The sequence below is a fragment of the Colletotrichum aenigma genome (genome assembly GCF_013390185.1).
Source record: "Colletotrichum aenigma strain Cg56 chromosome Unknown KSG_Cg56_contig10, whole genome shotgun sequence".
Taxonomy (NCBI): Eukaryota; Fungi; Ascomycota; class Sordariomycetes; order Glomerellales; family Glomerellaceae; genus Colletotrichum; species Colletotrichum aenigma.
Genome location: NW_023500916.1, coordinates 105,163 through 132,556, shown reverse-complemented (window position 1 = coordinate 132,556; position 27,394 = coordinate 105,163). Strand labels below are relative to the sequence as shown.

Genomic DNA, 27,394 nt, shown 5'->3' with positions numbered 1-27,394 from the left:
GGCTACCAAATTCGCTCAGGCAGCGTTTTTGTCAACTTCAGCAAGTCATGATCATACACACGCGTACCTGGGGTGGTCCGGAAATCTCAGAGAACATTTGCGAACTGGCTCATATGTTCAAGGAGATACCTACCGTCCGCCTGATTCGACTGCAGCCTTCACCGTTCATTCAGCCAGGCCAAACCTGGCGTCGACTGGAAAATCCACTATTCGGTCGACTGCAACATTCATCGATCATCGAGCCGGGCCTAATTCTGGAGCATATGAAGAAAAGAGAGAAATCTGATCCTTCTCATAAAGGCTCGACACCGAGAGTCGGGGAGTCATCAGGCCGTCGTTTTGAGGTTGTGTGCCACGGATTGGACTGTAGTACAAACTGCCGAGGACTTGAAGAGTCGATTGATTGTGCATGGAAGCTCGACCGACGATATGCCTTCATTGACCTGGGATACGCATCCATGGATTTCGTAGAACTGAAGTTCAGATGCTTGGGATGGACTTGGTATCAGCAGGGGTACTGGAAGGACAAGCATGTTACCTGGTCTCCGGACAAACCTCACGCTGGAGAGGGGTCGCACGAATAGTAATCATCAGCCCAGAAAAGCAGAAGAGATGTACTGGACAAAAATCTTATCAGAAACCCTCTGGATCCTCTGGTTATTAACACTACACTCATGTACATTTCGGGAAAAGGCCAACAGTTTTCCTACCCGAAAAAATCCAATCGCAGGATTAATCATAATATGCCAACTCTAAGAACGCCAGTTTGCTGCTTTGCAAGAATAGCTGCTAGACATAAAGATCGATGAAGCTGGTTGATTCGCGGTTAAGCACCGCCTCAAGCCCTTACAAACTCCTTTATGACTTTCCAACTCTGGGCACCTGCTTCCTCCGGGTCCATGAACAAAGTTAGCCAACTTCCATGGGCCGTCTCATTATCAATCAGCACGTTTTTGACTCTAGCAAACTCGGGCAAGTTGAACGGTGCTTCGAGGTGCATCGATCCCCAGCTGGTATTGCTACTCAACGAACCTGTGGATGATCCCGCGGACACAGACCCTGGCGTCGTCTGCCTGCTCCGAGCAATGTCGGTCACTGCTTCGTATTGCTCATTGAGCATGCGATTCGTTTCTCTCGAAATCCACGGGCGCTGCGTACAGGGCACTGATGTATTGCTGGGAAAGCCAGCCGCCGGCGCTTGGAGATTTGCGAGCTCCTCGGACCCCGTCCATGAGATCGCGTCCCAATTCATAGTTCCCAAGTCAGGTGCGTCGCGGCGACCGGTATCCTCTTCGATCGCAATAATCCGCTTGCCTATCTCGGCCGACATGTGCGCATCCCACAGGTTCTCCCGTCGTTTCGTCACAGCTTCCTGTTTTAGGAGATCGGCGGCTGCTCGTCGTAACATGGGGTGGCGGCATTTGGTGATGGTGTAGTACAGCGGGGGTATGACCTCTGTATCGAAGACGAATTTGGGTGTCGACATGGCTGCTTTGGAGGGATCCCTGACATATTTCTTTGAAGAGTGCACGAGCTCGGCAGAAAGATGAATAATGGCGGCAAAGGAAGCAATATGGTCGTCATACGCCGTCTCAAGGGGGGACATGGCGGTGCTGATCCATATCTTGGCTGTATGGTAGTACAGTAAGCAGAGTTTCCCGGCCCTCTTCGCATCTTCCACTGCTGAGATCACTGTGAAGGCAACATGCCACCTGTTGAACTTCGCCAGAATCTCCCCTTGCTGTTGCTGGAGAGTCTGAAGTTGTGGGTCATCTGTTGGGCGGGAGTACACTATCCCTTTAGCCATGTTGCTGAAACGGAGTCCATCGTCAATGAGTTCGTATAGCGCGACTTCTGCCTCGTCGACTGACGCGAAGTACAAGTTGGTAGCGGAGCTAGAGCGCAGGTTCGAGGGTATCTCAGCGGGATTGCTCCCAAACAAAAACGAAGCAAGACTTAACCGGCTGTAAATGGGTACAAAGTGCTTCTTGATAACGCTGACGTCGTTTCCAGCTATTGACGAATCAAGCTGCGCCAGAATTAGCCGACCCTGGTTGATGTGCACCTGCGACGCTCTCTCATCACCAAGCATGAACTCGATGCAGATGAACAGGAGACATGCTAGAAGCGGGACCGTGACCCCTGCGGACTCGGATGGCTTCCATTCTTGTAGATGCTTGAGTGCCTTGCCGTATTGCTCTGATGCGAAGGTGTTCGAGAGCACGCCGGTCCATTTCGGGGATGATATGGTGTCTCCCGTGTCGGCAGACCTCTCCTGTGACAGAGACTCGTGGAGACTGCTGATGGCTAGCACGGCATGACGGATGCTTGGCTCAGCATGGCAGAAATGCGGGACAAGCTTTTTCCACAGGGTCGAACCACCGGATCCGTCGCTGAAGATGGCCGGCGCAGAGAAGTTGCGGTAGAAGTCAAAGGCGCGTTGTTCCCGGCTTCCACCAGCCCAGTCGGCGAAAGGTGATATGGGAGGGGTCAGGCGAGCAACTTCTGAGCCTGGACTTCCAGCATCATCATTGCTGCTGGCCGGCTTTTGAGGGAGGTAGCCGTCGCATTTCCTCCCCGTTTTGGTACAGCGGAGACATGCAGGCTTGGTCTCGTCGCATTTCACCTTCCGGATTCTGCAGACGCATCAGTATGCAAGCGATTCCAAGGTGCCCTTGTGGCAGGAGAGGAGAGGTAGGTCGGACTCAACTTGCACGTGACACATCCAGTCCGAACCTTCTTAGACCCCTTGCGGCCGGAAGATGGGGCAGGGGGCTGCAGAGACGCCTGCGGAGTACTGTCAGGGTCCGTCATTTGCTGATCTGTCGAGGTAGAAACAGTCTGAGGCTCGCTAATTGTATGTGTTGCCGGCGGAGCGGAAGCGTGGCTCTTGTCGTTGGCCGCAAGCCGGCGTAAGTGGCTTTGCGTTTGCGTGGCCGCAAGGTCCATGAGGCGAGGCTGCGGTGGTTCAGCGCGCTGTTGAGAAGTCCGAGTTGGTAGTCCGAGGCGGGCAATCACGAGGTTGAGGCTACGGGGGGCTGACGCTAGAGGTTTGTTTTGTGGCTTGGCACGTTTACGAATGGTATTGTTCAGGATGCTGTGATGTATGTTGCGTTTTGAGCTTCCAGCCTACTGCGGCGTGGATTCCTGGTTTCGCGACTTTGGAATGATGAATCGCATTCCTTGTAGTGGAAGATGACATGGTTTGGGTCGGAGAGGGTTGAGTTGAGTGGGAATTGACCACTTAACAGGTGACTGACTGTCATAGTAACATTAGAATGGTACTTTACTTCGTAGTAGTATGCTTCGTCGAGTATCTGGCCATGATGGATACCGCTGAAATGGGCCAGAGTACGATAGAGCTCTCTCCCTCGTGGAGCTGTCGAACAGGAGGCAAGAGAATGTCTCTGCCTAGCCTGGGACGATCATTTCGACATGGGATCTAGTCCTTCAGCCCTGCCGAGTGGCCATCCAGTCCACGAGGGCTGCAGGTTTGCCGTTTAAGTCGCAAGTCTGGCCAATACAGGGAGCATCCAGGCTGGACATGCACCCTGGCGCGTCTAGCTGTGCAGGAAATGCGCCTGACAACCGCCCCCAAATGGCGATCAAGATACAGGGACAAGTCTCAAATTGTTAGTGACTCAAGCTCAACATTGGTCAATGAACAAACAACTCGGACTTTTTGCGAGCGAACCAATCGCAGCTTTCGGGAGGGTCTTCTGCGCTTCAAATGCCGTGCTTACGGGGCCCAAGCTCCTGCCACGAGTCTTCACTCCGCGCCTCCGCCAAATCTCACCACCTACGTCACCAGGTTCTAAATTATCAACAATATCCTATGAAGATCACTACCGAATAAGCCAACTCAGCTTGTCCAAGCATAAAGCAAGTCAAATATAGCTGGATTTTCTCGTCTGCCTTGAGATAAACCCACCACAAAGGCCAACCAAGCAGCAGGGCCGCAGCTCATCAGCCCCGCCCATGCTCTTAGCTGCTCTTAGCTCCATACCAGAAGTCTAGCACTGCACGCCAAGAGGCTGTTCATCCATAATTAACCTTATTTCGCCAAAGACACCGGGCGAAGTCTGTTCACGATGGCGTCTGCTAGGCAGATCCTTCGAGAGCATAGATGGACGTGGATGTTGCTCCTTAAGAGTTCCCAAGTGAATGTGATTGGTGATGTCGGGCTGTGAGAGCTCCAGCAACTTCAGCGGCGTCCATGTCTCGTGGCTGAGCTCAAGTCGGAAAGGTATCAAGTATTCTTCCTCGCGGTTACCGGCACTTGTCAACATCAAAGCTCATGGGGATGTAAAATATGATAATCTCGAAGAACCCATATATAGGAGTCGACATCTCACAGGGAACGAGCAGACAAAAACACCACCTCACCCGCAGTCTTCCGATTTCATATAGCTCGCCCTGCACTTTTCGAAATGCTGTGTAAATTACCACTCATAGTCATTACGACTCTCCTTGCCGGCACTCAAGCCAACCCCTGTCCTCCTACTGGTTACACTCTCCCATCAATACAACGCCCAAGCAACTCGACTTTCGTGAAGGAGACTCTGGCAAATATCAAGCAGAATCTTGCCAACCTCACATCCTCCGATGAGCTCAATAGCACCGCCATTGCCATCGGCGTAAAGTCTGTCCACGAGGATAGCCCGCTATTCGAATTCTACCATACGCCCGCAATAGCAGAGGCTACTGGCACCAAGGAGGTTACCATTGACACAGTGTTTCGCGGCGGTAGTATTACGAAGCTTTTCACTGTCTTGACCGCCCTCCAGGACTCCCACATCAAAGGCAGCGATCCCGTCACTAAGTATCTACCACAACTCAAGGAAGGAACAGTCAAAACACCGGAGAACAGCTCTTTCAATGTTATTCCGTGGGATACCATTACAGTCGAGGACCTTGCATCTCATTTGTCTGGCATTGGCGGCGACAGTGAGTATCTGAGTCTTTCCACTGTGTCGCCGTCCTATACTGACAGTTCCAGTCGCTACGGATCTTGCCAACTTTGCAGCTTACCCTTGGAAGCTGATGGGCCTCCCAGCGATTGCAAATGAGACGCGACCCAAATGCTCAGGACTTGAGGGTACAAAAGCCTGTACCGCAGAAGGTATGCAAGATCCTTCGGCCTGCGCCTTTCTACGCTTTTCTAATGTCCTTTAGATCTAATTTCTGGCTTGAACAAAAAGCCGCTCGTCTTCCGACCGCACACTACGCCCATCTACTCCAACCTCGGCATCTCTCTCCTAAGTCTTGTGGTGGAGGCCGCCACGAACAAGACATATGATGTTATCCTTAACGAGACCATACTCAAACCGCTTGGTCTAACCAACACCTCCGTCACTGGCCCAGTCCAAGACTCATGGGGTTTTATTCCCAAAGGGGAACCCACATGGAAAGGAGATCTCGGTGTCTACACCAGCGCCGGCGGCATCTACACCAACACCCGCGACATGCTCAACTTCGGCACTGCCATACTTTCCGAGAAGCTCTCCATAGACTCTAAGTCCTGGCTGAAGCCTAAGTCCTTCACGACCTTCTCCGGTTATTCTATCGGCGCCCCCTGGGAGATTTTGTCCTCCACGACTCTCCTTCCCACCGGAGTTCCTATTCACATCTACACCAAATCCGGTGACCTCGGTCTCTACTCCAATCTCCTCCTCCTGATTCCTGATTATGACCTCACGGTTTCTATTCTCACTGGCGGTCCCGCCTCCACGGAATTCATGTTCCCCACCAGAGTTATTTCTGGAGTTATTTCTGCACTGATTCCTGCTCTCGAGCAAGCAAACAAAGAAGCCGCAGAAGCAGCCTTTGCTGGAACCTACGCCGACCCTGAGACGAACTCGACTGTCACTTTGTCTGTTGACGATGGACCTGGTCTGTCGCTGACTGGCCTCAAACTTCGCGGGGTTCCCGTCCTACCCAACATTCCCAATTACAGCACTTCGATCAAGCCCGGAAAGACCTTCAACATTACTGCCAGGATCTATCCGACCAACATCAAGGAAGGAGACGCATGGTCTTGGCGTGCCGTCTATGAGAATCATGACGAAGAAGAAGTTGATGATCAACTCTTCTTTCCCCAGGGTGGATGCCAAACTTGGGGGTTGATCGACCGCAACACGTACAACTATCTTGCCTTTGATGACTACGTCGTCACTATTGGAGAGGATGGGGCCTCTCAAAGCATCTCGCCCAGACCATTCGGTGTGACGTTAAAGAAGGTCAAGTCTTGATTGGGGACCGGGAGAATGTCCATGGAAATATCATAGCATTTAGTCGGTGCAACAGAAGACGCACAGATTTCTAATTCAGCGATACATTTTCACGTTCCCCTTTTTCAGCGCGACCCCTAGTCATCGCTTGATACAGCCCCCTCAGCTCGTTGACGTTGCATATGGCTCAAAGACTGTGGTGTCAAACGCTTATGGTTCTCTGTCTTTCCACGTTCTGACGATGTACCGCTTTACGAGAAACGGCAGGTTATGTTTGACCCGATACCGCATGGACCTTTATTTTGGGACAGCGCAAATTTGCCCGAGCCCTTCTTCTTACCTTTGAAGTTGGAGCGAGTTGGGAATCTTCACGCCAACCTTTCTGTTGTCTTAATGTTAGTGATTCAACAGGTAAACTGTTGGGAGGATGGTATAAACATACTTGCAGAAGTCAAGCCATGACGTGACCGCAGTGCTTGTAATGTACTCATCGCCGTCATACATTGTTTGCAAGTCATGGGTTAACTTGCCATCGGCGCTGACGAGCAATTCCCTGCTTTGGTCGATTCCCTCGATGATTACCTTGCTGAATTGTTTGTGGACAATTTCTCCGACGCCGATGAAATCAAAGAAAAGCGTCGAAACCTCGGCTTGAACCTTCTGCTCGAGCCCACTTAGATGCTTGATATACGACAGGTCGACAGGATTACGAGTTGCGCCTGCCACTTGGCTTTCAAACTGAAATTTCCCCGGTTGCAGTTGTGAAGATTGCGTCCTCGGCGTATCAACGTCAAAAAATGACGCAGGAGCTTTGGAGTAACCAGCTCACGACGCCAGCCCGGAGTATTGCATTTTGCGGAATACGCTTGCCTCAGCCGTGTCAGTTGCTCTGGCACGAAGCTGCCTTCTTCTTTCGGCCTTGGTAGGATGCTCAATGCAAGCTTCCGTCGATCTGCGATCTTTGCGCGTTTCTCTAAATTGGGCTCGGCTTTGATTTCGTCCAGTCTTAATCCTTGCGCAAGCCACAGGCGTACTTCGCACTGCTGAGTTGTCGAGGGGCGCTCGGAAGAGAAGATCAGTATCTCTTGCAGGGCGATGAGTGCTTCCATGTCTGGCCATAGTAAAGCCCTGCGGCCTCGGCAGACTCTGGCCATATTGTATTCGTGAGCCATCAGCATTACAAGGCGATCCTCGTTCACCCGCCTTACAAACACACGGTTGACTCCTTCCATCAAACGATGGAGGAAAGATCCCAAAGCCATTGGGTTTCCAATGATAGACTTCGTGTCTGAGAGACGTGAGGCCAAATATGAAACCATAAGAATATCTTTGTTGTTGGGATTGGACTGGGTAGCAGACGCTCTCTTCAAGGCCTGGATATTTTCGTGGTCAAGATAATGCCCAAAGTCAGCGTCAATGCGAGTTTGCAAACCGCTCATACCAATCAAATCAAGTCCTACTTGATACACGAGTACAGTATCAGCTGCAAAGTCCCAATCTCCCGGTATGTCCCTTAAGAATGCTGTGAGCAAATCCCATTTTGCAACATCGTCAGCCACATTCTTTGCTTCTCGATAAAGAGCAAGGAGAGTATGGAAGTCTGAAAAGTTCGGAAGTAGGTGGCTGTGACTATCAACATCATATCCATTGTCGCGCAAAAAGTCTTTGAGATCTCGTCAGTCACCGTTACATGGAAGCGTTTCGAGATATCAGGAATGTAGCGAAGCACTACGCCAGTGTCCTTCATAGTCCACTGTCTAATTTCCTCGTTTAGTTCCCAGCCTGTGTCTTGGTAACGTTGATGTAAGCTGTCGTCACTTTTCACGAATTCTTCCCACGTCAATCCCCCCAATGCCGCCTGGTAATAGATGAAGCCCTCCATCATATATGATGTTGCGCTGGGAAATTTGTTGCGAAGGTCCACACACATGTGACTCATATGCGCAAGTGAACCTTGCGTTACCACGGCGGCTGTAATGAGATCGATTTCGAAATTCAGGTATCGGTTCCAGACTTGTCGAATATATTGCCGAACCTGATTGGCGTCGTCCAGTAGACAACACATCTCCAATAGTGCATCCTCCGCGAAAGGGTCCAAGCCGTCTGATGTTGGCTTCCCTTCTGATCCTGAAGATGATTGTGGTTTGGTACTAAAATTATGTGCGGAGTTCTCATAGTTCTCGACAGCGACAGGCAGACTTTCGTCATTCTCATCCGCTACATTGCCATTGTCACCAGGCCGAAGAACTGCAAAATAGTTTGGCCTGTGGTTTTGCTTTTCTGTCTCGGAAGCCGTCACAGGAGTTTCTCCGGTAACTGCGGTCTCCCTAGACGGATCGAAATAGGCCAAGATGTGTTCCAACTGCTGGATGAAGTGGGCATGAGTACTGTTCGCTTTCTCGCACCCCTGGTCTTGAAACCGCTCAGCAACGCGACGACGCAAGCTAATCGCTTCTTTCAACCATCTGCGATTTCTTTTCGGCATTCGACGGCCAGCCGAAAGACAAGATGTTGCGAAACTTACTAACTCTTGCACAGTGTAGGGCTGTATGTCTGTCTGGCGTGCGATGCCTAGCTCAGTAGCGGTAGAAGTAAGCCACCCCAGCGCCTGTGAAGTTCTGTGCTTGTATTGCTGATAGGTAGATTGAAAGCTGGCAGTCATGGTTGCGTAGCTTGAGCTCAAAGGTAAAAGGAACAGACGAAAGTTGGGAACCGAAAACGGTTAGAGGTTTGAGTTGGAAAGAGAGAAACACACGGCTTAAATATGCTTTGGCTACATTTAGCCAGGTACTCACATGAGAGAGCGGAGAAAGACTTGCGGGTGTTATGCACTCTACAAAGGTTTTAGTTATCAAGGTCTAATGAAGAAGAAAGGAAGTTTTGCTGCGTTCGATGGCTTCGTAAGCCTTGCTACTGCCGATCCGTCTCGCAAACTAGTTCATACAAGAGAACTTCAAGTCGAATGAGAGGTTTTGAAATTGGAAAGCGCTAGCTAAGTCAATGTAATTTCCCCGGAGAACTCCAACTATCATGCTAATCCAAATCGAAACTATCTCTAGGTGCATTGAGAAGGGTAACCAGTGGCGTCATCAACCGCACCCTGTGCGAAGCAGAAGTGGTAAGTATCCTTCGCTTTGTCGTAAGCGAACCCAACGTTGGCCTTATTCGCAGCTCCGACCTATCCAGATGCAATCATTAGCATGGCGCACTAGAGGCTGAGCTCTGGTTGTGATTTGCTGCAATAACGTACCGTGAACAGTGGAATGCCGGAAAGGCTCGAACATTTCCCTGAAGCGACGTTGGCCGCAGAATCGTCTTCCTTGAAACCCTTAGGACCAACGATGGCTGTCTTCATCTCGGCTTTAGAAACGCTAGCGTTTCCCCCAGAATTTTGCTTGCAAGAAATGCTCTCGGGAAAACCCGTGAGTGTTTGGGCGGAGGCGAGAGCGCCGAGTGCAAGAATGACGATGGTCCGGGCGAACATTGTGGTTTATCGTGAGAGTTTGGGGGAGCTACGGTATTGACGTGCTGTCTCGAATGGGACTTTGTGGTTAAGATGGAATTGAAATGGTTGGATGTTCAAGTCAGAAAGAACGGAAGCGCTGCTGATAGAGGACGAAGAAGACATATTCCACTTTCCACAAGGCGGTCCTCATAGTCTTATAGTACGTTGTCCTCAAACTTTCTGTCTTGCTAGCAACTATTCCAGGACCACGTCAGGAGAGCCTCCGTCAAGCCGTGCATTGAGTTGAGTTGACGGAGCGAGTCTATGTGCGACAACTATTGACATGGTCAGAACTCAAGCGCACGCTAGCCTTGCCGCGGATACCGACGCCGAATATTGCTGGTGCCATGCGAGCTTAAGGCTGAGGGCGAAGCCTGCTCTTCGCTGCCCCTGAAAAAGTGGGTATGACTTTGTCAGGTGAGGACGATGAGACAACTGACCAGGTGCGACAGGCAGACAAAGTCTAAAAGACAGTTCGGTTGGGGTTCATATCAGGTCTGTTATAGACGATCCCCACATTTAAGAGCCCGGCGCAATTTATCAGAGACACAGGAGGAAGGTTATTCTACATACGCTGTTCTCAGCCACGTGTTTGAGCACGTCTGGCCTTGAATCAAAAGGTCTTTAATTAGCAAACTGCCGCTTATCGATAAGAGCAACTCTATATGGTGCTGGGAAAAAGCAGCAACGCTTTGTAAGTCAACTTGGCGATTCGAGTCAATTTAGGCAAGTTCATCGAGAACTCAAAACCCGGACTGGCTTGGACAGTACGGTCGCCCAGGATATTTTCTGGACACAGCGAATTGACAAATGCCGAGACTCACGACCGGAAGAAACTTATCCCAAAAAACAGCAGAGACTCAGGCGCGCAATGGGTATGCGTTGATTGTTACTTTTGAGCCACATGTCCTCTTCAGTAAATGACAAACACCTTGCGTATGGTGACTCTCCCTATCGAAGCCTCTGCTCATCTCAGGCAGCGATGTTGTTTATTGCTTGCCAATGTGAATTGCTTCTACCTGAGAAGCTGTCTCCGAATCTTCATTCTTACTTTCGTTGCCCAGATGTCGAATTACCAGCCACGCTGGCACGATGGATGCTCCCCAAAGCCCGAAGTTGATGTACGGCCCGCCAACTAGAGCAAAAATTGGAATCGCATTCAGTCCGTAGCTGAGGGCTTGCCAGGCTGACTCGGTTCCGCGCAAGAGCGCCGATAGTCGAATTGTCTCCTGTGGACTATCTGAGATCTGGCCGATAATGAAGAAGGCGAAGTTGTAGTTCAATTGAAAGCCCGATACCAAGAAGATGAAGACACCGAACCCCCTTCCAAAGCCGGGGTCGCTCCAGTCAAAGATTGGTTGTGTGCGACGGTACTCGGTAACATTAACCGTCAGCCACAGCCACCACGCACCCTGAGTGAGCATAATGACTGCGAAAGCCCATCTGGCTCGCTTTTTCAGCGCAATCTGGTTTTGGTCAAGCCACAAGCCCAGAAGATTGCCGGAAATTACAGCCACAATGCCAGAAAGGAGTGAACCGAGAGCTCTAGCTCGAACGGAGAACCAAAGGGCAATATAAGTGAAGAAAATGGACTCAGAGTATACGCCCTGTCCAATCCACAGGATGAGAAGCAAGAACTTCGGGTTCAGAAATGTCCTTGTAGTTGCTTTGACCTCGGTCCATGGGTGATCTGAAATGGTGAGTTCAACGGGCTTGCCATCGCTTCGTTGCACTTTGGAAGGGTTGTTGAGTAGTAACGCAACGAACGGGCCACAAGCTTGAAGCGCAATAAAGATGAGGTATACCTTATACGACACTTTACCGGCTCCGCTTCGGTCAGAGTTGAGACCAAGGTTGATAGCACCGCCCATAATCTGGCCAAGTCGAGTCCAAGTCAGCCAGTAGGCTACCATTCGCCCTCTATTACGAGGCTCTGGATAGGCAATCGCGATTGCTGCCTCGGAACCCCAAAAAATGCCAGCAGACACACCACAACAAGCTGCGCCGAGGATGACAAGCCATTCAACACCGTAACGGTTGTTTAGGTAGAGTCCGGCGCTGTACGGCGCAAACCCAACGGTGCCAATGACAAGAGCGCCTCTGATGCCGATGAACTTGACAATCGAAGATGTGAGCCAACATGAAACAATCATGAGGCAGAATGTCAGGGCATTTCCAGTGTTGACCAAATAGGGTTCTTGTGCGCCGCCTGGGTACGGTTAGCCAGTGACAAGGTATAACGGTGTGTAGGAGCCTTACCGGCGCCAAGTGAATTCATAGCACCCCATAGGCCTGGGGCTGCAAAACTGCACATGCCCAAAATGGTCGCATTGTAGAAAGGCGAGCGATACCACTTGACTGGATGAGAGTTAGAGAGCGGCTGAGAAGTCGTTCGCTTGGGCAACGCACCTGGATTCTTGTCCGACTGCTCGATATTGGGCGCGACCCCGGATGGCGAATCCTCTTTGACAGCCATATCGCTAAACTTCGGTTCAGGTTGAAACTGATGTGATCCAACAGGATACCAGGCCGGCAGGTCAAAGTGTCAAGTCCCAAAAAGAGAAGCCGACCCCAAATTACTGGAAAATTCCCGCTGCAGATTTATGTGAAAGCGACCTTCGCACATGGCCGCGAAGGGGGTGACGTTGCACGCAGAGCACGCCATAGAGGCCCTGATCGGGAGCATCGTTCTCATCTCCGCGTCGGTCGCACCAAGACGATTCGAGAGTTCAGACCGCTAAACATCAAGATCAGCAGCCGAGGTCATTGCCGCCCGGTCCCGACCCCCTTGCTATTGATGATAAGATTTCGAGCCCAGAGATAAGGGAGTGAGGAGAAGAGTGTCGATGAGCAGCACCTTGGCATCAATGGCGTGCTTGGCTTGACCGATTAGTCATGCTTCATGCGATTTTGCATGGGCAGTAATTCTGTTATCGCGTTGTTGGCCCCGCGATGTAACTTCAAATGCCTGTCTCTTGCTAATTTTGGACGCGCGGCGACTGGCATCGAAGATAAGACGTCGACCCCTTCCAAAGCTAGACGAAGAACATGGCGAAATAGTACAATAGAAAGGAAAGGATGTAAACGCGGGGGGAGTCATCCGCTCTTACGCTCTTATAGATCAAGAAGCAATCAACTATGCACATCGCTGACAGACCTCGCCAACAAATTACAGTGTAGGTTGCAAATTCACTCGAAATTCCATAAAAATCGTCTGTGGTTCAGAACCAACGAGAAAAGTAAATGCTTTACGACTTGCAAAACGGATGTTTCAGCATACTTAATGGAGCTAAGAAACGTACTAAAATTCCTGCAATGAAATACCATAAAGGACAAGTCCAATTTCATTGCAAGTGCTGTCACTCGCGATACCCATAGCTGTAATTCATAAGCTCTATATTATCGTTAAGACTAGACGTCTCGACTACGGTCGATAGGAGTCTGGCAATGGGAACCGTCGGGTCAATGATTCTGCGCCCTTGGCATCTAGGTACCTGATGAGGGAGTCTGAACTACTCCCTGATGCCGATCCACCAGCTTTTGACAGGACCACAAAAGCGGATAACAAGGTCAATACTTAGGTTTTGGCTGCTGGCAGGCCGTTTAGATTTCACCTCCGAATGATGGTCCGAGTGAAGGTTGGTTGTTTTTGTTGTTGTTGTTGTATTTAACGCCGTGGCGGCAAGGGCGCAGCCGCCCTTGCGGCCGACCTCCCGAGGGGTATATGGCGTGGAGGGCCGCAGGCTCAAGCTATATACTCTACATTACACGCCTCTTCCTAACGTCCTCCAAATCTTGCCCATAGGCTACTATGTGTTCTATCCGTCCCTAGTTCCCGCTGGTTCCCTGGTTCCGTTATACTCGTCAGTTCCTCTACGAGGAGGGGGTTCGTTACTAAGGCCTAGGTTCAGACCTGGGCCCTAGTACCGCGGGCAGATCTTCCGGAAGAAGTCTGTCACGCAGAGAAAGGCCTGGAAGCCTTCATGATCAGTGATTAGCCCCTTGTAGTATCGATCCAGAGATCCTATTGGTCCTATAGGCTCCTGTGGACTAGAAGGGTGGAGGGTCGGCCACTGAAGCCTCCTCGCTAAGGTCTTTCGGCAGTAGACTAGGTGGTCTGCCTCCTTTGCCTCCCCACAGGAGCAGGTAAGCAGTGCTTCTGTATGGTTAAAGCGTTGATGGTATTGTTCGAAGTCTCCATGGCCTGACCGGGCTGCTAGGAGATGGTGGAGTATAGCCCGTGGCAGGGCTAGTTCAGGGGGGCAGGCGAGGGAAGCCTTAAGCCCTAGTTGGGTATAGCGGGGTGTTGCCTCTTGCTTCCACCATTTTCTATACTGGCGGCATATACGTTCTCTAGCTAGCCGTTTGATCCCTGACAGGGTGGCTAGTTGGCCCCTAGGGGCTGGCAAGGTTGTGCCCTCCTTGGCTAGGCTGTCTGCTTCCTCGTTCCCTTTGATGCCTTCATGCCCTGGGGACCAATGGGTTCGTATGTCATGGATCCTAGCTGCCTCTTGGATCTCAAGGAAGGCCGCTTGTGAGGAGTCTGGGACCCTGCCTCGGATTCCCTGGATAACGCTGGTATTATCGATACAGATGTGTATAGGCTGGCCCTGGGAGGTAAGGAGGGCCCGTCGGAGCCCTGCCCTCGCCCCCTCAGCCTCCCCATCAAACACTTCTGCTAAGCCAAGGCGGCCGCAGCCCTGGGCTATACGTTTGTTCTTACGGTATATAACAAAGCCAAACCCTGTAGCGCCATCAGGGGCCTTAGATCCGTCTGAGTAGATAATAGTATGCTTATCTGGCACAGTCTTAAGCCAGGCCTGGAAGATCCTTGCTGCTACTTCCTTCGTCTGTGTGACTATAGGGTGGTGAGACCCGGGGGGGTATTGCGGCTGTAGGAGTGCTGGCCTTGGGCACTTAGGTAAGAGGCCAGCTGTTCTTTGGAGCCTGGTCTGCTGCCGCCCTGGCTGTAGAAGCCTTGGGACCAAGGGATGTTGTTGGTCAACCTTCTGTAGGCGTGTAGCGAAGCGTAGTCGCGCTGCCTCAAGGGCCACCTCTGCTGTTGGTAGGCCAGCATCTCGGATGAGGGCACTGGTTGGTGTGGTCCTCCAGACAGGTAGGATAGCCCTTGCTGCTGCTGTAATAACTCTTCCGACTCTACAGGCTAAAACCTTCTGCCCTGTGCCGACTATACTGGTGCTGCTGTTCAGGGCTGGTCTGGTCAAGCCTGCATACCAGGTCTCAGCTCCATATAGGGCTATTGGGAGGGCGCAAGCAATAGCTGCTTTTCGAACTGCAGCTGCTGGGAGCCCCCCTTTTGTGTTTGTAAGGTGCTGTAGGAAATAGGCTACCTTCTTTGCTGCTGCTACCTTTATTCCTACATGGTGTTGGAAGGAGAGTCTCCTATCAAACCAGACCCCTAACCATCTTATAGGCTTTATTGAGGCCTTAATAGTTAGGCCTCTGGCTTGGATATCTGGTAGGTCTGTTGTCTGTTTATGTTTTCTGCTGAAGTGGATTGCCTCACACTTAGCTGGATCAAAGGCGACTTTATTTTCTGTTCCCCAGCTGAGGATACTAGTGATCTCCTGGCCTAGGGCTGTGGCGTTCTCTTCTAGCGAGGGGCTAGTAGCTACTAAGCCTATATCATCTGCATAGCCAAACCGCAGCTTCCGATCATCAGCTAGGATATCAGCTATATAGAGCAGGAAGAGGATAGGGGACAGTGGAGAGCCTTGCGGTAGTCCACAGGATAGAGGGAAGTCCTCTGTAGTAGTATCCTCTAGCCTGACGCAGGCTGTTCGGCTGGAGGTGAAGGTGTAGATCAGTCTGATCAGGCTACTAGGCCAGCCCTGCTGTCGTAGCCTGACTATAAGTCGGTTTCGTAAGACGGAATCAAACGCCCCCTTGACGTCCATTGTTGCTAGCGTCGCAGTAAGCCCTGTATCTAGAGCCCTCTCAATCTCATGGGTTAGACAGGTTGTCAGGTCGACTGCAGCCCTCCCTGGTAGGGCTCCAACCTGCTGTGGGCTGGCAACCCCTTCTAGGATAGTAAGGTAGGCCATCCTCTTTGCTATCAGCCGCTCTAAGCCTTTGCCTAAGCAGGACAGCAGGGATATTGGGCGCCAAGACCCAGTCTTAGAGAAATCTGTTTTCCCCGGCTTCTGGATCATGACAATTTCCGCATTGCGGAAGGGTCTAGGAAAGTAGCCTACTTGAACGCAGGCCTGGAAGAGCTGTTGTATAGGCTTGGCTACTAATCCCCAGGTGCATTGTAGCAACTTTGTAGTAATCCTATCAGTCCCAGGGGTTGTAGTTTTTGTCAGAGTAGCCTGGCGTACTTCCTCTATGCTAACTGTATTCTGCCAGGGTATAATACGACTTATAACCACTAGGGTAGCAAAAGGGTTCCCAGATAGGTCGTCTGTAGCACTAAATCGCTCTAGTAGAGCCTTCCGCAAGGCTTGGGCTTTATCGTGGGTATTGCTGATCGTCTGCCCTTCCACTATTAGAGGCGGAGCTTTAACTGCTAGGCTAGACTTCCGCCAGCCTATAATTTTATATAGGTCTTGGTCTGTCTTAGCCTCTTCGATCTTAGCAGTCCAGTAGGTGCGTTTCGCCCTTCTCACAGTTGTTAGGAAGACTTTTTGCTCCTCTAGGATAGGGGGAGGTATGACCAGCCCAGGTTCTTGGGCCTGTTGGCGCCTAGCCTTAATAGCAGCTTGGTGGGCTACTGAGCATTCTTCTGTCCACCAGGGGGCTCCCCTACCCTGATTAGTCCGTCTCTTGCCTACGGCTTGAATAGCTGTATGGAAGAGGCTGACCAGTTGGGCAGCTAGGGTGTCCAGCTCTGCTGGGCTGGGCAGTTCCCCTAGAGTAGGTAAGGCTGTAGCCCCAGCCTTTACTAGGTCGATCAGCCGTGGTAGGGCTGACTCTGGGACTGAGAGCTGGTTAGCCCGGCGTCCCTGTTCCTAGGCCCTACTCATAGGGATAATTGTTGTGATGGCTTTGTGGTCAGCCCCTGGGTGTAGGTGTGGGCTGATATAAGCCTCGGTAAAGGGAATATTTGAGAGGGTTAGGTCGAGGGTATGCCCGTGGGTATGGGTAGGGGCCCCAACCTCCCTAATAAACAGAAGATTGTAGCCTTCCGCCTATTCTGCAATATCGTCTCCTCGATTCCGGCTAGGGGACCCAGGTTCCCAAGAGGAGTGGCGGGCATTAAGGTCCCTAGCGATAAGGGCTCTCTCTGGCGGTTGATAGTCTAGAAGGAGGCTGGTTGCTTGGTTTATAGGCTCATCTGGCGGCCTATATATGTTCATAATAGTGAGGTCGCCAGCTTTCACCCATAAGATATCTCTTGATTAGGTAGGTCTTTGTTGCTGTATTTGCAGCCTTAGACCTTTGCGTGTGAAGGTCATAACCCTAGGCCTTATGTCTCTGCTGTTCCAGAAGTCAACTGGTACGTAGGAGTCAAAGCCTGGGTGTGTATTAATCTGCATCTTATCTCTATAGCCTATCCAGGGTTCCTGGACCAAAACTATGTCGATCTGATCTGCCCAGCAGAGCTCTAAGAGAGCTGTATGGGCTGGGCTCCTCTTCCCCACATTACACTGGGCAACTCGTAGTACCTGTGGGGTAGCTGGCCTGAGCCTATAGCTCTGAGTCGAGGTCGAGGTGGGTGTAGGCATTAACAACGTTATAGTCAGGCTTCTGGGCTACCCTCTGGCTCCTGCTGCTGCTTGGGAGTGGATGGATAGGGCGGTTAGTTAGGGGGGGGAGGGCTTCAGAGTCTTCAGCCTCATCCTCATCCATACTGCTGCTCCCAGCTATACTAGCAGTATCTGCAACAATAATTGAGTCTTGCGTAGGTGTGAGGGGTCGAGGGCGCTTAGAAGTAGCGCTTGGCCTAGCCTCAGCTTGCTGTGTGCTGCTTCCTGGGGAGCTAGCCTGGTTTGCTAGAAGGTCGTTAGACGCCTTCTCTCCAACCTTCTGGATCCCTCGCAGTTCTTTCCGGGTTGGAATAGTAAGGTTTCTGTTAACCAGTAGGGGCCTAGCTGGGCAGTCTGCATGGCTTGCTAGGAAGGGCCCATGACAGTTAGCACACTTAGGCCTAACTAAGCAGATCCCAGCCTCATGAGTATCTAAGGGTTTGCTACAGTTCTCGCAGAGGGGTTTCCAGGTGCAGTAGCGGTTTGAGTGAAAGCCTTGGCAGCCAGGGGAGTGTCGTTTAGGGATATGCTTCCTCGGGGGGAGCAGACGAGCAGGACCTGACTGTCCAAACAGGCGGAAGCCTTCCTTAACCCATTGAGGGAGGGCGATAACCAGGCTTTGCGTAGCTGTAGCTAGATCAGGGCTATCCCAGGTTGGGCGCCAGGAAATAAGTCTTTGCTTTGTCTTTAGGAAGACCTCTTCCTCTATTTCAGATTCTATGCTAACCTTACTACCATCAAGGCTAGTAAAGTAGAGGAGGCAGAATGGGACGATATACTGATGCCACTTAGTGGGCACCTCAACCTTCTCAGCTGTAAGGCAGCTTTTGATCTCAGGGGCTCTCTGGAGAAGTAAAGCTTGGATCTCCTTGTTCTGGGGCTGAAGTGAGAAGCCTGTAGCAGTATGGCGGACCTCAACTAGGTCTTGCGGCTGTAAGTTAAGCTCTCTTGTTACCACCATCTTAACTGAGTGAGGGGCTAGGGTTCTGGAGGTAGGGATGTGTTCTGCAGGGAGCCGAACTAGTAGGCGGAGGTCCTGGGTCTGCTTAGGCTGGCGTGTGCGGCTGGTGGCCCGCCGGCCTGCTGCTGGGTTCAACCTGGGGCCGGAGCCGGGGCCGGGGCCGGGGCCGCTAGCGGTAGAGTTACTAGCTGCCTGGGCATACGTTTTTCCACTGCCGGGGCCAGGGGTGGGTCCAGAGATTTCTGCGGTTGCAAACTGGGTAAAGGTATCGATGAGGCCCTGGGCTGTAGCCTTCAGTCGTGCTGGGGCCGTCCTAATGAGGGCATCTAGGCCTCTGGCGAGGAGGTCCAGGGCCTCATCTCGGAGGGCTTGACCCTCTCGAGCCTGCTGGAGGGCGGCGGTGGCCGATCGTGGCCCCCTTCCCAAGGGCCGGGTAGGGGGGGGCGTGAGGCCCCTCGGTCGTGGAGGTAGGGAGGTAGGGGGGGGAGGGGTCTGGGGGAGACTATGCATAGAGGATGAGAGACCCCTAGGGGCCTGCGAGGGGCCCGCGGCCGGCTGTGAGGCCATCGCGGGCGAGGGTTCCGGTTGTTAGGGGGTTGATTTGGTGGTGTTAGTGTTCAGGTTGCGGACCCAGCACGGCACTAACAGTGGGTGCCGGCGGGATTGTATGTAGGAGGGAAGTCGGAGTGAAGGTTGGTGTCACAATCGAGATCTTAGAACTAACTCCGGGAGCTGCATAGAAGGTAGCTATGGCGACAACCTCTTCCCCATTCGGTTAAAGAAGCCTTCAAAATATCGACGAGACTACTGTAAACTTCCATCTGTAGTTAGGTTGGAAATTATGGTGGCAGGCAACCCGCATCACGGTTCCTTGATCAATTCGGACTGTCAGCCAATCATACCCCAAGGCCGCAAGTTAGGAACTTGCAGCACGGGCGGATCAGCTCACCCCGCATTGTTCTTGCTGAATGCAGACATAAGCCGCACATATCTTGGCTAAAGAAACTGTCAACTGACATGTCTTTGTGCGGTTCCTGAGTGGGCATGGTGAGACGTCCACAAGATACTGACCGATGACTCCTTCGCCGACTGGTTGTCGATCATGATTCTGAATTGTCTGCCCAGAATAAAATGGTAATATAAGGACACATTTGAACTCCGAAAGAGCTGATCTTTCTTTTCAACAGCAACAAGTTCATCATTTCAGAGCTGCAATCATGACATCCGGAGTCGAGACCCTAAACAAGCCCTTGGTTCTTGTGCTATGCTCCCCAGCTATAGGGCATATGAATCCTATGCTTCAGATTGCGAAGGACCTTGTTCGTCGTGGCCATGATGTCTCCTTTCTCGCATCGGAGGGGTACCGCGAGCAAGTTGAACGCACTGGCGCCTTCTTTCTACCACACAAGGGATTTATCAACTATCGGAGCGAGACGGATCTTTATCGGCTTTTCCCTCAGTTTGCCGACATACCCAGGGGCTTACGACAACTACTCTGGATCCATGAGAAGCTTTGGATCAATTCTATTCCATCAGCCCTCGAATCCATTCGAGCGGCTCTCGCATCACTCAGGAAGCGAGACCCACAACGCCAAGTTATCGTTCTTTGCGAGTCTATGTACAGTGGCATCTTACCACTCAAGCTGGGCGCTGAGCTTCCCGACGGTTACGCTACGTTGCCACCAACCTTGGGCATCAGCATCATGCCGGCAATGTGGGCTAGTGTAGATACAGGTCCCTTTGGGTTCGGCTTGCCGGCCGACGACTCCAACGCCGGACGAATGCGTAATATCGTCATTGCCAAGCTTTTTGCCGAGTACGTGTGCAAGGAGTCGTTCACCAAGCTGGGCGATGTTCTGCAGCACGTTTGCGGAACCACCAAGCCTCTGGACTCTATCTATGGCCACCATGCACAAGTCATACACCACGGTCTCTGGGATGCTAGCTGGGCGTGCCACGATCTGACGTTGCAGATGTGCATCCCGGCCCTTGAGTTATCTCGATCGGACTGGCCATCCAATTTCAAGTTCGGCGGAGCTCTGCCTCGTAAAGAGATTCCTAGCGGATACCCATATCCCGTATGGTGGGATGAGATCGTGGCCAACAGCACGATGGACGAGTCAGACAGAAAGAAAGTAGTGTTCGTTGCTCAGGGCACTGTCGTCCAGGACTATGGCGATATGATTCTTCCCACAATCCGAGGACTAGCCAACCGCGATGACTTGATCGTCATGGCCGTTCTTGGCGCCAAGGGTGCCGAGTTGAGGCTCAAGGACGATGAAACCCTCCCTTTGAACACCCGTGTGGTTGATTACTTCCTTTACGACGCAGCGCTTGAACACTCGGATGTCTTCGCAGTGACGGGCGGCTACGGAGCGCTCACTCATGGGGTTACGAACGGCGTGCCGATGGTCTTGGCAGGGGACTCGGAAGACAAAATCGAGGTTTCATTGCGGGGTGAGATGGCGGGGTGTGCCATCAGCCTTCGGACCGGCAAGCCGAGTCAAGACGAGATTGTGAAGGCCGTCGCGGCGATCCTAGAGAACGGCAAGTACCGGAGCAGGGCTCAGGAGCTGAAGCGGGAGGCAGCGAATTTCAACACCATGGACATTGTGGAGCGAGAGATGTTGGCGTTGCTCAAATGATAGGGGCTATGGCCAGCATTCTGGTGAGACTACCAAGGCTCTTGGGAAAGAATTGATCCAGGGGCTGGTTCGGTGGTGTATCGCTATGCAGAGTGACATTGCGAAAGGGACGGATGAGCGGTTTGTGGGATCCAAAGCCGATGGCCCCGTGACTGCTCTGTCGTGTCGGGGGTTGGCCGATGAGCGGAAGATTGAGTCCGTGGTGGAACACGTGCCCCCGGGGATAGAGACAAGCTAGACTTTGTTAGGAAACGAGATCATGAAAATAAAAGTGGCTTCAATGATGCGATGTTCGATACGGTGGACCTGATAGGAGCGCTAAATGTGGGCAACGTTCAGACGAATTAAGCTTAGCGGCTACCCTTGAGGACATGCAACGCTCAAAAGGAAACACCCATGTCTTGGAGGACAAGGACAGGCATCCGCGATTGAGGGGAGGTCATTCGGTATTGAGCTCGGTTTCCCAAGATTCCGTTGAGGAACTTGATCCCGAGCATCCACCACTTGCGTGGAATTGATTGTTGACAAGCGCGATGTCGTTGATGGAGGCCACGCGATTGATATCCGTCTCAGGGCAGAGGTTTGTCCGGCTTGCCGCTTCACATCTGGTACATGTATTCGGACTCGTCCATCGAAGTATTTCGGCGGTCAAACAGGCCGGCCTTTTGCTCATCAGATAATGCTTCCGAGTCAGAAGTCAGGCGTAGGAAACGTCAGTTTGCAGGTGCAAGTGAAGATAGCTAGAACCAATGTACCGACGATTTGGTAAGCTCTCGGGTTAAGTCCGCAGAATACGGATATCACCCGTATTGATGCAAGTTTGATAAAAGGACGCTCATGATTCCAAGAAGATAGTTTTGCTCTCACTGATACTGCGTACGGCCCGTGGACTTGAGGTGATCGTGTGAAGTACTTATACGCATTGTGTGGGAGTTGTTTGCAGCGCCTCGTGTCGGATTTCTAGAATCTCCATGCCGGCAGTGATGCGCCCCCTAAGAAGATCCTTGCATGACCCAGCATGCCACGCACACCCTAACGCAACCAGTCTCTAACATCTGGGCAGCGGGGCATTGTCCCTGCAGGGCTCCTGAGTTAATTCCCTTTTGGCGTCCTTTCCCTTCTCGCGCTGGATCTCTCACGTTGCTGCGCACGCCAACGCGCATTTTCTCACGCACTCTCCCTCCAATTTGGAGTCCCGACAGCCACGTACATGATAAGTAATTCAGTCGCATTGGTGTCAGCCGGAACTTTGCGAACGAACGCTCGAGGGCCAGAGGAGAATCAGTCATGAGGTGAGGCTGTCGGCATGGATTGCGCGTCTTCATTTATTCACGAATTTGCTGCCCGCATGCTTATTTCCGTTTCTTCCGTACTCTTTTAAGCTTCTATGTTACCCGAACTCAAAATCGTCCATTGTGCTTTGGCTGTAATAATACCCCGAGGTATCGTCTCCGCCTTTCATCTGCCGCACGCCTCTGCATCAGCGAGTCAATAGTCACCTGCACCAGCTGCCGGCTCGAATCTGGGGTAGAATCGCCCGAAATGCCGGTCGCCGCCGTGTGATGCACGTAGACTTCTTCACCTTCCTACCTGGAAACTCATCTCACCCGGCTCATTCGGTGCTCGGTTGGCGGATGCACCCTCTACTTTGTCTGAATTTGTCCAACGGACCAATTTTACCGCTGTGCCCCTCATCTAAGTGCTCTTTACCACCTGCCATGGTGCCCCGAATGTGACATTCAGACATGCCGCTCATTGCGTTGCACAACACTGATCAAGGTCCAACTTGTTACTCGAAGGAGCCAAAATTACCCAAACGAGCCAACGTATCGACGATCCTGAAGGGCCATTTGCTTCTTCTACTTCGCCATCGCGAGATCATTATAGCGGATGCCCTGTTCACATCTCCCGCTACGGATGCAGCTGTAGCTATTGATGCTTATTTCCACCTTACAGATACAGAAAAACAGAGATCCAGGGATCGAAGCACGCGGCTGCAATGTTCCTGCCAAGTCGTCCGAAATCCCATCAATCATGCCCGTTTCCTGCCCGTCCTATGTCCGTCCTCCACCCGCCCAGAGCGGGACAGCACCCCCCTTGGCCCCTGGGCCCTGTCCTTCTCCCTTTTTTTGCTTCCCTCTTTGTGATTTATCTCGGGCAGACTGGACTTGCAAGCCCTTGTCACCGGCCCATGAAACAATGATTCCGCCAATCACCAAGCCATCGCAATCTATCTTGGGTCCTCGCCAGAGGTAACCTCTGCGGCGGGCGGGCACCACCTTCGTTCTGTATTGAATCCCGCGAACCAGACCCGGGGCTACATCAAGACCGCCAAGGACTCTGTTTGCCAAGAGCCAAGTGCCAATACTCGTTTCCCGGCTTATAATAAGCAGATCATTCTCGTCCCGGAAGGCTTATTGAAGAGGCTCTCCTGCTCTTTCTTTGACTGCGTTGCTGTTCGACCTTATTCCGACTTCTGTCTCTTCATCGCCTTGTAAAGGCACCCCCTACAGCCAAGATGGCGTCCAACAACATTCTTCACATTCTTTTCCTCACCGTCCTTTCCTTCACCTCTACTTCTTTGGCGGCCTTTGGCGTCACCACTTCTGGCAGCAACCTCGTTGTCGATGCCGGCTCATCCAACTCTCTCGTCTTCTCCGTCTCCAAGTCCAGCTGCGACATCAACTCCATCAAGTACCGCGGCAATGAGCTCCAGTACGGCAGCAAGGGCAGCCACATCAGCTCTGGCCTGGGTACCGCCACCGTCGAGTCTACCACCATCAAGGCCAGCACAGGCAATGTTATCAAGATTACTTGCACCACCTCTACTTTGACCCACTACCTCATCGTCAAGGAGGGCGAGGCCAACATCTACATGGCCACTTACATCACCGCTGAGCCTGATATTGGCGAGCTCCGCTTCATTGCCCGTCTCAACAAGGACATTCTTCCCAGCGAATACCCCTTCGGTGCTGTATCCACCACCGCCGGTTCTTCATCCACCGTCGAGGGCTCCGATGTCTTCGTTGTCAGCGGCCAGACCCGTTCCAAGTTCTACTCCTCCGAGCGTTTCATCGACGACAAGGTCCGCTGCGTCTACGGCACCTCCCCCGAGGAGATCCACGTCTGCATCTCCGTCAACCCTTCCACCGGTTTCGAATTGTCCTCCGGTGGCCCCTTCTTCCGTGACATCAACACCAACAACGCCGGCGACTCCACGAACCTGTACAACTACATGAACAGTGGTCACGTCCAGACCGAGGCCTTCCGCATGGGTCTCCACGGTCCTTACGTCATGAGCTTCTCCCGTTCCGGTATTCCCAAGGCCACCGACTTCAACTACGACTTCTACGCCGACCTCAGCCTCAAGGGCTACGTCGCTGCCTCGGGCCGTGGTACTGTCACTGGTACTGCCTCGGGCATCTCCTCCAGCTTCCAGCGTGTTGTTCACTGGTACAACGCCAATGCTCAGTACTGGGCCTACGCTTCCTCCAGCGGAGCTTTCACTTCTCCCGCCATGAAGCCCGGTACCTACACCATGGTCCTCTACCAGACCGAGTTCAAGGTTGCGACCTCTTCCGTTACTGTGACCGCCGGCAAGGCCACTACCGCCAACATCGCCAGTGGCCTGGCCTCTCACACCAGCCTCTGGAAGATTGGCGAGTACGACGGCCAGCCCACCGGCTTCCGCAACGCTGCCAACCAGCTCCGCATGCACCCCTCTGACAGCCGCATGAGCAGCTGGGGTCCTCTGACCTACACTGTCGGCTCTTCAGCCCTCACCGACTTCCCCATGGCCGTCTTCACTGCCGTCAACAACCCCGTCACCATCAAGTTCACCCTCTCTTCTGCCCCCAGCGGTGCCGCTACTCTCCGCATTGCCACCACTCTGTCCTTCGCCAGCGGCCGTCCCGTTGCCAAGGTTAACAGCTGGAGCGGCGCTACCCCAGCTGCACCCACTAAGATCGACTCTCGTGGTGTTACCCGCGGTGCCTACCGCGGCTACGGAGAGATCTACGACTTCACTATCCCTGCTGGCACTCTCGTTTCTGGCTCCAACACTGTCACTATCACCGTTGCTTCTGGCAGCAGTGGCGACACCTACCTGAGCCCCAATGTCGTAAGTACATCCTTCAACTTTGAAGCAGGCCGAAGCCGTTGCTAATTGATGTTGCAGATCTTTGATTGCGTTGAGCTCTTCCAGTAGATGGTGTCATGTTGGTGAAGTCTTTCGATAGGGGGAGAGTTGTGCCTCGATGCGCCGAGGCCAGGGCCAGGGCAGTGCCCGTTTGAGTCTTCATGGTATATATTCGACCTCAGGTCAACAGCACATATGCTTCCACGTACATATATATGCTACACATAGTAGCCCTACTTATATATCGGTGTGAGATGGCCAGCCATCTGACGCGTCAAAGACAGCATCATCGTCTTTTCATGTCCTCCGAGCCCGCAAAATATTTTCCGTATCTTTGCCCAGCAGATCTCCGTGTCGTCGACTGAGGTGTGGATATGCGCAGATTGACCCATTCATCCAATATCGCTTCTTCGTGAACTCTCCGAAACCATTACTCGTGGCTTGGCATCCCCAGATCGCCATCTCAGTGTAATTAAAACCCCGAAATTGTCGCCGCAGTGCGCCTTGACCTCGTACTCGTACAGGTTGTGCTAATCAATTCCATCGCCACGTATGTGCGTAGGACATTTCACCTGCTTCTTGAACCTGACTGGTCTTGAGCTTGTCTCAATAGACTGTCGAGTTCTGAATGCACTGGATCGTTGTTGGCCTCGTTGGAAGTGTCGCATCGTTGCTCAAATGTTGTCCATGAGGATGACTCGCTCACGTAGCGATCGACGCTGTACACGCTGGTTTGGGTAGGCCTGTTGGTTGACAGTGTCAGTGCGTTTTCAGAGCGCGTGGAGTTGGGCGGAGTTGCGACTAACAGACTTGAGTGCCCTGCCGCGGTCTTGCCAGACGTGGCTTTGGAGTGTGACATATCCGAGTTGTGTGGTGTTTTTTGGGGACTTCAGTGTCAACACTCGGTTGACTAAAGGTCTGTCTTTTCGGAAACAATCTTTACTAGAGCGTATGTAACTCGCAATTTGTCGCAATTGAATCCGCGATTCCTCAAAATGACCGAAAATTGCTGTGATGCAATCTTTCAGTACTCCAGCTGGTTCACTTCACTTGGTAGGCCTCGCCACTAGTCGGTCTCCTCCTTATATCCATCCTTCCTTTGGTCAGCGTTTCCACTCGATCTCAATTAGCACCTCAAACATGTCCTGATTGAGATGTCGGCGAGAGACGAAAAGGCCATTATGGCATCTCGATAGCATCATTCAGCTGCTCAGTCGAGCAGAGGATGTCCTCTGCATATCAATTGACTGACCGTTGCCATTATCCAATAAGAGGGCGACGCCGAGTGGCCGGCGACCGGCCTGCGACGGGGCAGCCATGAGGCCCTGGCTTTTTCCAGTTCAACTGAAGCTGTGACGCTTCAGGTCCAGACGAGTCCCTTCCGACTCCACGGAGCGATGGCGTGCATTAATGGAATCGCAATCTTACACACATGCCATCGGCGTAGGGCTGATGGACGGGTTTTGGCAGCTTGACCACGGACTCGGCGTGCCTAGTTGGCTCGAATGCCTCCGTTGCCCCTGAGGCCAATCGTCTGATGTCTGGTTGCTCGGTTAAGAAGAAACCTCCACATGGCTCATCAATCCGCATCAAACAGCGCCGATTACGAGTCGCGCTCTAACAGGAGAGGCTGCCAGAAACATGTTTCTGCCTAACAACGCTGTCACAGATCCTGAGAAGCACCCACCACAAGCAAATCAAGTTTCGACGTGCGCTGGAGGGGTGATGCCCGCCTGCTGCAGGCGACGCGCCAGAAATAGGGGAGGCATCCTGTCCAACGTGGCCGGATTGTCCAATGACGAAGACTTGTTTCTTGCGCCAACGACGGTCGTCGTCATGATCCAATCACAGCTGTCCGCTCCGCCCCCCTTGTTATGCTGAGATGGTTCGCATTTCCCTCCGCATAGTTTGGGGGCTGAGCCATGAGGCAGCGGTAATGAGCGAGGGGGAGACCCTTTCTTCGAAGTTGCGCAACGGTTCGAATCATCTTTGCCTTCTTCTTCTTTCGCGATCGTTCATTCTGCTTTCATTGCGATAATTGCGACGAGTAACGGACGGGATTCTGATATCGGGCTCCTCGCGACGAGGCACGACAGACAAGGTCAACCCAGCACTGCCGACTGGACAAGTGACACCTGGCTCTCAACCACACCATCCCGGCACCTCCACGATTGGTAATTTGACGACGCGCGAAACAACAGTCACG

The 27,394-nt window shown here is 52.3% G+C and overlaps 8 protein-coding genes across 8 annotated transcripts; 3 read left to right on the top strand and 5 right to left on the bottom strand.

The window, feature by feature from the left end:
* Positions 1 to 838: 838 nt before the first annotated feature.
* Positions 839 to 2,949, bottom strand: atnN-3 (Aspercryptin biosynthesis cluster-specific transcription regulator atnN; the record flags this gene model as incomplete). The annotated part of the gene is made up of 2 exons (XM_037329125.1): positions 839 to 2,636; positions 2,717 to 2,949. 2 exons carry the CDS (start codon positions 2,947 to 2,949, stop codon positions 839 to 841), a joined length of 2,031 nt encoding a protein of 676 aa, XP_037171676.1.
* Positions 2,950 to 4,430: 1,481 nt separating this feature from the next.
* Positions 4,431 to 6,251, top strand: CGCA056_v013882 (Beta-lactamase-like protein; the record flags this gene model as incomplete). The annotated part of the gene is made up of 3 exons (XM_037329124.1): positions 4,431 to 4,947; positions 5,000 to 5,122; positions 5,176 to 6,251. The coding sequence occupies 3 exons, from the start codon at positions 4,431 to 4,433 to the stop codon at positions 6,249 to 6,251; spliced, it is 1,716 nt and encodes a 571-aa protein (XP_037171677.1).
* A 3,034-nt stretch (positions 6,252 to 9,285) lies between these two features.
* On the bottom strand, positions 9,286 to 9,714 carry CGCA056_v013881 (uncharacterized protein; the record flags this gene model as incomplete). The annotated part of the gene is made up of 2 exons (XM_037329123.1): positions 9,286 to 9,408; positions 9,481 to 9,714. 2 exons carry the CDS (start codon positions 9,712 to 9,714, stop codon positions 9,286 to 9,288), a joined length of 357 nt encoding a protein of 118 aa, XP_037171678.1.
* A 1,010-nt stretch (positions 9,715 to 10,724) lies between these two features.
* On the bottom strand, positions 10,725 to 12,211 carry CGCA056_v013880 (uncharacterized protein; the record flags this gene model as incomplete). The annotated part of the gene is made up of 3 exons (XM_037329122.1): positions 10,725 to 11,944; positions 11,995 to 12,093; positions 12,145 to 12,211. 3 exons carry the CDS (start codon positions 12,209 to 12,211, stop codon positions 10,725 to 10,727), a joined length of 1,386 nt encoding a protein of 461 aa, XP_037171679.1.
* Positions 12,212 to 13,655: 1,444 nt separating this feature from the next.
* RTase-9 (putative RNA-directed DNA polymerase from transposon BS) lies at positions 13,656 to 15,653 on the bottom strand (the record flags this gene model as incomplete). The annotated part of the gene is made up of 1 exon (XM_037329121.1): positions 13,656 to 15,653. One exon carries the CDS (start codon positions 15,651 to 15,653, stop codon positions 13,656 to 13,658), a length of 1,998 nt encoding a protein of 665 aa, XP_037172385.1.
* A 3,969-nt stretch (positions 15,654 to 19,622) lies between these two features.
* ugtA1-0 (UDP-glucosyltransferase A1) lies at positions 19,623 to 21,050 on the top strand (the record flags this gene model as incomplete). Its single annotated transcript, XM_037329120.1, has 1 exon — positions 19,623 to 21,050. One exon carries the CDS (start codon positions 19,623 to 19,625, stop codon positions 21,048 to 21,050), a length of 1,428 nt encoding a protein of 475 aa, XP_037172384.1.
* A 2,518-nt stretch (positions 21,051 to 23,568) lies between these two features.
* On the top strand, positions 23,569 to 25,257 carry asd-1 (putative rhamnogalacturonase; the record flags this gene model as incomplete). The annotated part of the gene is made up of 2 exons (XM_037329119.1): positions 23,569 to 25,170; positions 25,228 to 25,257. 2 exons carry the CDS (start codon positions 23,569 to 23,571, stop codon positions 25,255 to 25,257), a joined length of 1,632 nt encoding a protein of 543 aa, XP_037172387.1.
* Positions 25,258 to 25,756: 499 nt separating this feature from the next.
* Positions 25,757 to 26,047, bottom strand: CGCA056_v013876 (uncharacterized protein; the record flags this gene model as incomplete). Its single annotated transcript, XM_037329118.1, has 2 exons — positions 25,757 to 25,931; positions 25,995 to 26,047. 2 exons carry the CDS (start codon positions 26,045 to 26,047, stop codon positions 25,757 to 25,759), a joined length of 228 nt encoding a protein of 75 aa, XP_037172386.1.
* Between the last annotated feature and the right edge of the window lie 1,347 nt (positions 26,048 to 27,394).